This window comes from Notolepis coatsorum (genome assembly GCF_963971535.1).
Source record: "Notolepis coatsorum genome assembly, chromosome: 10".
In the NCBI taxonomy this organism is placed as follows: Eukaryota; Metazoa; Chordata; class Actinopteri; order Aulopiformes; family Paralepididae; genus Notolepis; species Notolepis coatsorum.
The window spans coordinates 135,138,488-135,148,374 of NC_140174.1; the positions used below are offsets into that span (position 1 = coordinate 135,138,488).

A 9,887-nucleotide genomic window follows, 5' to 3' on the forward strand; every position below is an offset into this window, starting at 1 on the left:
CTGTTGTGTGATGTCATTATTACTTAGTATTAGACTAATCCTAATGAGATATTCCTCTAAATATGACTTCGAAAACAGCCACAATTTCAGGAAAATAATTATAAAAAAAAAAAAAAAAAATCAGCTCAGATGATAATTCGAACCCTGGCTATTACTTCACATAAAATATCATGTCTAAATGAAATGCACAAAACAAAAAATTTATGTATCATAACGTTACCCTGGTATAGATCTGTATGCATGTATTTACTATTTATTCATAACGTTATACATATTCGTTAACGTTAGATCGTGCATGGCTTTTACATTGACAAATGTTGTTTGTCACGTGGTTCCGTTCTCCATTCTTCACATCAAAAACGAAAAACAAACCATCAAAACGTACACGGACCGACTTGTTCTCAAGTTGTTGGAAATTTGGCGCCATCATCTGGGGCAAGAGTGTGTGTGGTATCACATGACTAAAATTAAGAATTCAAATTATGACCATGGTTTTAGGAAAGTTCAATAGAATTTGTGAACATGAACTACTTGTAGACTCCTTTACCTATAAGCCTACTGCGAGGGGCAAGTGGGCTGGCTTGAGTTAGACGCGTGCTTGAAGAATTCAATGTCCAGAGTGCTCGTATCATTTTCGATATGCCAATCCTTTTATTGACCATTATCAACCAAATAATATAATACAAAAAACTCTTTTCCTAATTACACTGAACGCCGACCTATACGGCACATCAACACGAACACGGTCAAAAACTGTTTGGCTATCCCCTTGCACACCTGCCGCTCATCACCCACTGATCAGTATAAATGGGTAACCAACCCCTGTGGTGGTTGCCATGGTGACTGAAAATGCCACACCTCTGCACCGTGAGTACAAATAAAATGAAATAAACAGAAAGGCTTTTTGGCTCCAACACTACTCTCTCCCAAAGCCAGAAACCACAGAAATAAAACTCATGTAATGTCATCGGGTATACATGCTCCACCGACAATGAACGGACCCACATGATGGTTTCTGAAATTAGATTTGTTCTCTAGTAGTGTTTAAAACAGAACGTGTACCATTTATGGTACATTATACAGTAGGCCTACACACGACATACAACACCCCCCAGAGTGGTCTCAGTGTCACTCACGTGTGAGCAGCTCCAAACTTAAGGTGCTTTAAGTGGTATTTTTCTTTTGTTAAAATAGCTCTACATTCCAACAGTAACATGGTCAGTAACGTGGGTTTCCCAGTCCCCTAAACAGAAAATAGATGTTCTGGTATGATATCCCTTCCCACTTTATCCAATCAGGAGAGAGAAACCTAGATATTTTTACTTTGCTTACACACTATCACTGGCAGATTATTGTACTCGTGTCAAGAACATTATTTGCTTAATAATGTTTTCTTTTCCAAAGATTTTTGCAGTGAGTTTTCTCTCCTGATTGGATAAAGTGGGAACGGGATAAAAGAAAAAGTATTTTCTGTTTACTGTAGATGTAGAGCAGGAGGGACTGGGAGACCCATGTTACTGACCAAACACTCTATCAGTAATGGCTGTCTGAATGTGGAGCTATTATTTTAACATGTATTATATTTTAACACTTACAGCACCTTTAATACCGATGACGTCACAAGTTTGAGTTTTAGCACTGGGAGGAAGTTGTTCATGATATTTTTGGACTGTCGTAGACCATATTAATAACTTGCATGAATTCTTAAATTGGGCAGTGTTCCCCTTTACACGACCATGATTAACACGTTCAACTCTCAATCTTGCCAATAGTGTTTTGAAACGCTTTTAATTTAAAAAAAAAAAAGGCTTTTAAAAACCTTTCCAATAGCTTTTAATTTTGTTTTAAAGCTTTTTAAAATGCTATGCTATGCTAATGAAAAGCGATTGTTTCTTGACTGCTGCTGTGCATACAAAAAAACACAATATATCTTTCACAAAGCATTGAATATATAATTTTGAGTGTGGACAATTAAGGTATTCTCTGTGGCGTTGCCCTTTATACTAGGCTTGTCTTTGCCCAGTGCATCAAATAACACCAGTGTGGTCAAACTGAGCATTTAAGGCTTCTCTCAAACAGTGCATCCCACTTTGGCCACAAGGGATCAAATCATCCTTGTTGCAAGTGGATCAGACATCAGAGCCCAATCAAATACACCAGAATAACCAGCATGATCAGAAGTGTAGAAAAACATATGGGCGCATTTGTAATAGAAGGTCTGAAGTGATATATAAGAAAAAACACTTTAATGGAGTCTAACCATCATCATTTGGTCAGCGTTCATCATATTCAAATGAAAAGTCCATAATAATTAGGGTGGTGAGAAAATTATGTCAATCATCCCCCCCCCCCCCCCCCCCCCCCGAAATGAACAACAAATATAGTCTTGGACAAACATACTTTTTGTACTTTTTTTTGGCCTGCTCTCGATTCCTGCAAGACAGAAAGCCATCACAGAAAACATCTATCGCTTTTTTTCTGTAAAAAGCTGTAAAACAAAATCAGTATGGTATAAAGACTAAGTGCAACATTGCCCCTGTACCTATGGAACACATTCACTCAGCCCTCAAAAACAAATCTCTAATTCAACATAAAACTGAAAGAGTCCAACATTTTTTTTGAAAGAAGAGCGCGGATAGAGGCAGTGTCAGTGTGTCAGTATTCATCTAGGTGATCTGATAGAGGCAGTGTCAGTGTGTCAGTATTCATCTAGGTTATCTGATAGAGGCAGTGTCAGTGTGTCAGTATTCATCTAGGTGATCTGATAGAGGCAGTGTCAGTGTGTCAGTATTCATCTAGGTTATCTGATAGAGGCAGTGTCAGTGTGTCAGTATTCATCTAGGTTATCTGATAGAGGCAGTGTCAGTGTGTCAGTATTCATCTAGGTGATCTGATAGAGGCAGTGTCAGTGTGTCAGTATTCATCTAGGTTATCTGATAGAGGCAGTGTCAGTGTGTCAGTATTCATCTAGGTGATCTGATAGAGGCAGTGTCAGTGTGTCAGTATTCATCTAGGTGATCTGATAGAGGCAGTGTCAGTGTGTCAGTATTCATCTAGGTGATCTGATAGAGGCAGTGTCAGTGTGTCAGTATTCATCTAGGTTATCTGATAGAGGCAGTGTCAGTGTGTCAGTATTCATCCAGGTTATCTGATAGAGGCAGTGTCAGTGTGTCAGTATTCATCTAGGTTATCTGCTTTGGGGATGGAGAGGCCTCGGTCCTTCAGGGCCTGCATCTTGACCTTTTCTGTCTCCTGCTTGGTCTGCTGCCGTGACCGCTGCTCCTCTAGAATCTCCTCTATAGAGACCTGCTGCAAGACTCCATCACAAGGCTTATCCACATCCTAGAGAGGGAGAGAGAGGGAAAGGGAGAGAGAGAGGGAGAGGATTATGCATACAGATGTTACATGTTTACAAAATATAATGTGAAGGAGAACATTTACACACTGTAATGAACAAGCTTGAGCTGTATCTTAATTTGCTGTAATAACAACCCATCTGTGGTTATTCCATTGTATGTATGTATTATTGTCACATTGTAATAACATTATTGTAATCAATACGTCTTGTATAACACAGTGAGTGGCATCGATATTATCAGGTGATATTTGGCTAAAATGTTGTACCAGCATTGGCTTATATCAACAGTACAGACACTGGTGCTTGTGGATTAGACTCCTTTCTATAAGTATTACCTGCGATGTTATTAAAGGGCAATGCCGCCCGCAAACGCAACCCATTCTAAGAATTCACACATGTTCCTTACTGTGCCCCGGGACAGTCGTCAGTAATTGTGAATACACACAACTCTCCATTAAAGCTAGAGATCAGACAGAGAACTCTCCGGTCTGTTTTACATTATATCTGTGGAATATGTTTGTTAAGTTTTCTGCAAAGAAACTAGTCTAAATCCAATTTGAGTTATTAATTTTCTAGCAACTCTTTTCTCTTGTAGTGAACACACACTTTTTGGTGGGTGTAGCAAACACCAAATTATTATTATTATTATTATTATTATTATTATTATTATTATTATTATTATTATTATTATTATTATTATTATTATTATTATTATTATTATTATTATTATTATTATAATTTTGTATTTTTTTTTGTATGTTTTGTATCACCCCAATTTAGTTGTGATGCCAATTCCCTTCCTCATAATTTCCCTGCCCTACTGTCAGTCTGGGGAGGGTGTAGACAACCACATGCCCCCTCCCATTCTATTCACATGTCTGTTTTAATGTAATAAGTGATTTGAAAATGTCAATAGTGTAACCCAGTGTAACCAGATCAACCAATATCTTTAGTAAGGAGGTTGAAAAGAAAAAACACACCTGTAGCTGAAAAAGATAGCCAGGCATCTTTTCACCTGACAGCGAGGAGTTTCACTGGGAGAGCGTAACGTGTGCAGAGGTTCACGCCATCTCCCCCAGACCCCCTCCCTGCTGAGGACTCATACCCCACCGGCTTCACGCCATCTCCCCCAGACCCCCTCCCTGCTGAGGACTCATACCCCACCGGCTTCACGCCATCTCCCCCAGACCCCCTCCCTGCTGAGGACTCATACCCCACCGGCTTCACGCCATCTCCCCCAGACCCCCTCCCTGCTGAGGACTCATACCCCACCGGCTTCACGCCATCTCCCCCAGACCCCCTCCCTGCTGAGGACTCATACCCCACCGGCTTCGCACCATCTCCCCCAGACCCCCTCCCTGCTGAGGACTCATACCCCACCGGCTTCGCACCATCTCCCCCAGACCCCCTCCCTGCTGAGGACTCATACCCCACCGGCTTCGCACCATCTCCCCCAGACCCCCTCCCTGCTGAGGACTCATACCCCACCGGCTTCGCACCATCTCCCCCAGACCCCCTCCCTGCTGAGGACTCATACCCCACCGGCTTCGCACCATCTCCCCCAGACCCCCTCCCTGCTGAGGACTCATACCCCACCGGCTTCGCACCATCTCCCCCAGACCCCCTCCCTGCTGAGGACTCATACCCCACCGGCTTCGCACCATCTCCCCCAGACCCCCTCCCTGCTGAGGACTCATACCCCACCGGCTTCGCACCCGCGAACACTGGGACTTAGACCTCTACACTACCTGGTCGCTCCCAACACACACCAAATAAAATGTCCCTGCCTGCACAGCTAATTGATTAATTAAAGCTAATTTATTGCTTGTGTTCCCCTTGTGACAGCACAGTGAGTGAGCAATTATTCTGAAAAGCTCCTTTAGGCTTGTCAGAATAACACTGGCCAAACACCTACGTAACATTTCAGACTGCAAAACCACACAAAGTCTAGGCAAACCCACTTTCCATAATATGTCAAAAGAGTGTCTTTGAACACCTGTTGTCTTAAACAGGTGCATCAGAGGAGAGATGGTATCACATCAAAAGAGTAGTGCCGCATGTAGTCATCAGTGGGATGACCACAGCGCTCAATAAAGGTGATTGCGAGTGAAAACAGTGTGCAGGAATCAACTCTTTTTAAATGTCTATAGTATAGTAATATATTTAATCGTATCCCTTGTATTGTGATTAATATCTTATCGCCAGATTCTTGCCAGCAAACAGCCCTGTCACGTGGAGAAAAATAACTTCCTACAAGTTCATCATCATTGTCCTCATAGATGAATAGGTTCTTCTATATCAGGGCTATTCAACTGGAGGCCCGCGGGCCAAATCCGGCCCGCGGAATGATTCTGACCGGCCCGCAAAAGATTACATGATAATAAAAAAAATTAAAAAAAATCCACCACAACATTTTGGATAAAGTGTATTCATGTCAACACATTCCCCAAAATAAAAACGCTGGCAATATCTGTGCTAACAATATTTGGCTCAACATACACCTGTGAATCCAGTTTCTCTCACATGAATGCCATTAAAACAAGCAACCATGCCACCTTGACAAATGAGCATTTGCATCACTGTTTGCGGGTAGCCCTCACTTCCTATGAACCCTCTTTCTCTGCCATTGCCCAGTCAAAGAAGTGCAATCTCTCTCATTAGATGTGTGTATGTAGGCTAGGCCTGTCTGCCCCGCGTCTCTACTTTTCGTAGCTCCATTTCTGCAGACCCCTCTCTGATTGGTTGAGCTCCATTTCTGCAGACCCCTCTCTGATTGGTTGAGCGAAGCCCCTCTCTGATTGGTTTAGCTCGTCACACGGTAAAAGGCGGATGTAATGTAACACACAAGCAACAAGATGTTATTTTTTTTAAAGCCAGTAAATACTGACAAAAAAATACATAGACACTTAGAAGAAGCAATGTACAGTCCCCCCCACCCACACCTACCCAACCTCCTCCAATGTACAGTTTCTACATCAAATGTATAGCCTCTCTTTTCTGGACTCTTTTTGTATCACAAACAGTACTGTATTTGTAAATCTGATATGTCATAAATGTCTAGATGTAGCAGTACTGTCTATCTGTCTACCTGTATGTCATAATATGTTATCATAAATTGAAAATGGGGGACCCTGATGTAAACAAGACGATGAATTGAAAATGGGGGACCCTGATGTAAACAAGACGATGAATTGAAAATGGGGGACCCTGATGTAAACAAGACGAAAGTCTAGGCCTACCACAAGTTCAGGGTACGCATCCAGATTAGATTCACATGGCGGAGTACAGGGAAAACGCTCATCATTGCTGACGCGTCTTGTAAGATTTGCTGCCATATTAATGTATTATACATTCAATATATACTTCAATATATCGAACATAACATAACATTATATTTGCAGCATTACATTTGCGGCATCTTTTTCTTTTTATCTTCTTGGCACGATAACCTCGATAACCTTACGCGCACCTCCCTCGCGTACCTTAGAGAGGGGCTTCGCTCAACCAATCAGAGAGGGGTCTGCAGAAATGGAGCTCAACCAATCAGAGAGGGGTCTGCAGAAATGGAGCTACGAAAAGTAGAGACGCGTCTGCCCCCCACCCAGTAGCGGCGCCAGAGAATTGGCCTCGCGGGAGCTTTGGAGGGGCTGGATTGTTTATAGCAGGGGCTAATGAATTTTAATGCAACAAACAAAATACCGGCTAATATAGGCTAGGGGACGGCTATTAGGTTTGGCCACGGGCCATATTTTCCACAAGCCGTTTCTTGGCGGGCCAGGATCAAAAACAATGGCTAATTTAATATACTGATATTGAAAAAAAAAAAAAAAACGTTTTTCTCTGGTCTGCATCCCCTTAACAATTGTGTGTATTGCGCCGTACTGTATTGTACCCGTTCTGCAATCTGTTTTTCATTCATTCATTCATTCATGAACAGCAGATCAGCTGTTGCAGTCAGATCACTGCGGCGGGTGACGAACAGATCAGAATGCATGCAAACACGACTCACCCTACCTTGTTTGTTGTTAAGTCTTCCAAAATCCCTGCTAATGTTTGAAACATGTCACATATCCACTCGCCGCCCTCCAATTCCAGATTGGCGTTGAATGCAGCAGCTACTTTATCTGCCAACTTGCCTCGTTGTTGTTGTTGTTGTTGTCGCCACATATTATGCAGAGAGGACGTCGGCTCGGCACGCAAGAATCACCGACCTGTTGCGATAAACCCGTATTTTATGTATGGCTCCTGTTTATTAAAAGAAGCGTTATATTTCCCCGAATCGTTCTTATTTATATCCAAAGATGTTTGTTTTGTTTTTTGAACTCGCACGCATCTCGAACGCGGAAGTGAAAGTGCGTTAGGGACTATTGGTGTAGTCCCGGTGGGACTATTCCATTGGTTCTCCCGGTCCACGTGACCATTTCTAGCATTTCAATTGGCTATAGTGACAGACATGCTTTTGATGACGTCCGGTAGATAGATACAGCTTCACAATAAAAGAGGTGGAGACACTCATCACGCAAACCCACGATAATGTTGCCGTCTCTCTGCCAAATTTCTCAGTTCTTCGCTAAAATACATTCGTAATGTATTTTATATATAAATAAAATAAAAAACATAACTGGGAGGGGGGGCTTAGAGGGGGCTAAGCCTTTTTCAGAGGGGGCTTAAGACCCTGCTAGCTCCTCCCCCCCGCCGCCCCTGCCCCCACCCCCCCTGATGTTTGAGAGTTAAGAGTGGACAATAAGTGCTAATAAGATGCTGTGATTTGCTGTTGTTGCACAGACATGAAGCACTTTTTCATAAGCTCAGCTGCACTATAAATGTGTTTTTTTGTTCAAGTGTTGATGTTAGAATGTTCAGATGCACATCATGCACTTGTTTGTTTTTTATTTAATTTTTATATTGAAATGTTGAAGAGGAGATGTTGCAGTTGTTGCACAGTCATAAATGAAGCACTTTTTGCAGGAGATGTTGCAGATGTGGCACATAAATGAAGCACTTTTTTTGAAAAGTATACTACTTTTGCAATGTAGTTAAATAAAAGTTGTGAAAATGTGGTTGCGTGTTGTGTCAAGTGTACATATATTCATAGCACGGTGAGGCGCCGTGGCAGTCCGGCCCCTGGCCCCTTGGGTTTCTGACAATGTGGCCCCCTGAACAATTTAGTTGAATAGCCCTGTTCTATATAATGTGAATATCTTGAAAATGCATTGTAAATTCCCCCCACTCATCACCAGTGATATATGTTGTTGCTGATATGTGTGTTATTAAAATTATTATTATTATTATTATTATTATTATTATTATTATTATTATTATTATTATTATTATTATTATTATTATATTATTATTGAACTAAATGGTGGAATTTTAAGTTAGGGGTTTACCTCAAAAGGGTTCTCAACCTTGCATGCACATGCACACGCAAACACACAGAGAGGTCTACTTACTATCTCTCCTAGCAAAACAACATTTTCTCCTCTCACAATGAATATTCCTCGAGGGATGTCCCCAAATTTCTTTCCCACATGGATGCGCTCAACTGTCTGGTGGAAAACTAGATTGGCTGGGAGAAAACAGAGAAATTAGTATTTTTTGTTTACCATAGTAGAAAATTTACATCAGAAGACATATGCCCCCTTGGGTAATAATGACTAGAACAGCCATGGTCATTTTGGTAGAGTCCACTAAAACTTTTTAAATTGATTAGTCATTTATATGCTTCCCCACGACCCCACCTCATAGGAGTTATTCCCTCGAAAATTATGAGCACATGATTTATAGAGGTCCTTCTTTTTGCATGCACGTTTACATGTGGAAACTTTACAAATGTATAATAAACAAATAATGAATCAAAATCCTAGCCAATTAATAGCCCTGTTCTTTAGTCGAGGACAGTAAACTTATTAATTTAGAATATAATTGCCACAAATTTGCTGAATTACATTTAATATGTAGATATTTGAAATAAATTACACAATTGATCACGAAATAAGACTTACCAAACTGATCAATGCTTCTAAGATAGCCAATCAGTGTTCTACCATCGCGGAGCAGGACCAGGTGTTGCTCTGAGTGGAAAACAAATGGAATATTGAATATCAGAAAACAGCAACATTAATTTGTGGCCACAAATTATCCAATCCCACCGTACTGGATACAATGTTGTTTATCTCAAGAGTGGATTTCGTTCTCCACGAATAAACGATACTTGCATTTAAAATAAAATAAAAAAGTATACTTACTGTCTATGTCATCAATTAGGCTAGCAGTTCCTGGTACGTAATTCATTTTGATCGTATCTATGTTGTGGTCTTTAATTATGATCAAGCCATGAATGGTTTCAAAGTAGAATGGTTCCAGAGAATACAGGAAGTGTATGCACAGGGAAGACTTCCTGTAGACATGTTAACCCTTTGTGAATCTGCTGCCGTCTTGGGTGGAAATGTTTTGATGACCAACATCCTTCCCAGATATATAAATTTTATATATCTTCATTTTGAAGATTGTAACTTGTTTGCAGTTT

At 41.0% G+C, this 9,887-nt stretch overlaps 1 protein-coding gene across 1 annotated transcript; it reads right to left on the reverse strand.

The window, feature by feature from the left end:
* Window positions 1-2,393: 2,393 nt before the first annotated feature.
* Window positions 2,394-9,723, reverse strand: lsm1 (LSM1, U6 small nuclear RNA associated). The gene is made up of 4 exons (XM_084323258.1): window positions 9,607-9,723; window positions 9,364-9,432; window positions 8,812-8,927; window positions 2,394-3,342 (listed from the first exon to the last, which is right to left on the reverse strand). Exons 1-4 carry the CDS (start codon window positions 9,650-9,652, stop codon window positions 3,172-3,174), a joined length of 402 nt encoding a protein of 133 aa, XP_084179384.1. The 5' UTR covers window positions 9,653-9,723; the 3' UTR covers window positions 2,394-3,171.
* Between the last annotated feature and the right edge of the window lie 164 nt (window positions 9,724-9,887).

Bases quoted from the DNA above. Each gene is read 5' to 3' on its own strand.
- lsm1 (XM_084323258.1), bottom strand. From the start codon at position 9,652: ATGAATTACGTACCAGGAACTGCTAGCCTAATTGATGACATAGACA. The intron at 8,928-9,363 runs GTAAGTCTTATT...GTTTTCTCCCAG, and splicing joins TAGAAGCATTGATCAGTTTG to CCAATCTAGTTTTCCACCAG. The intron at 3,343-8,811 runs GTAAGTAGACCT...CTCCCTCTCTAG, and splicing joins TTGTTTTGCTAGGAGAGATA to GATGTGGATAAGCCTTGTGA.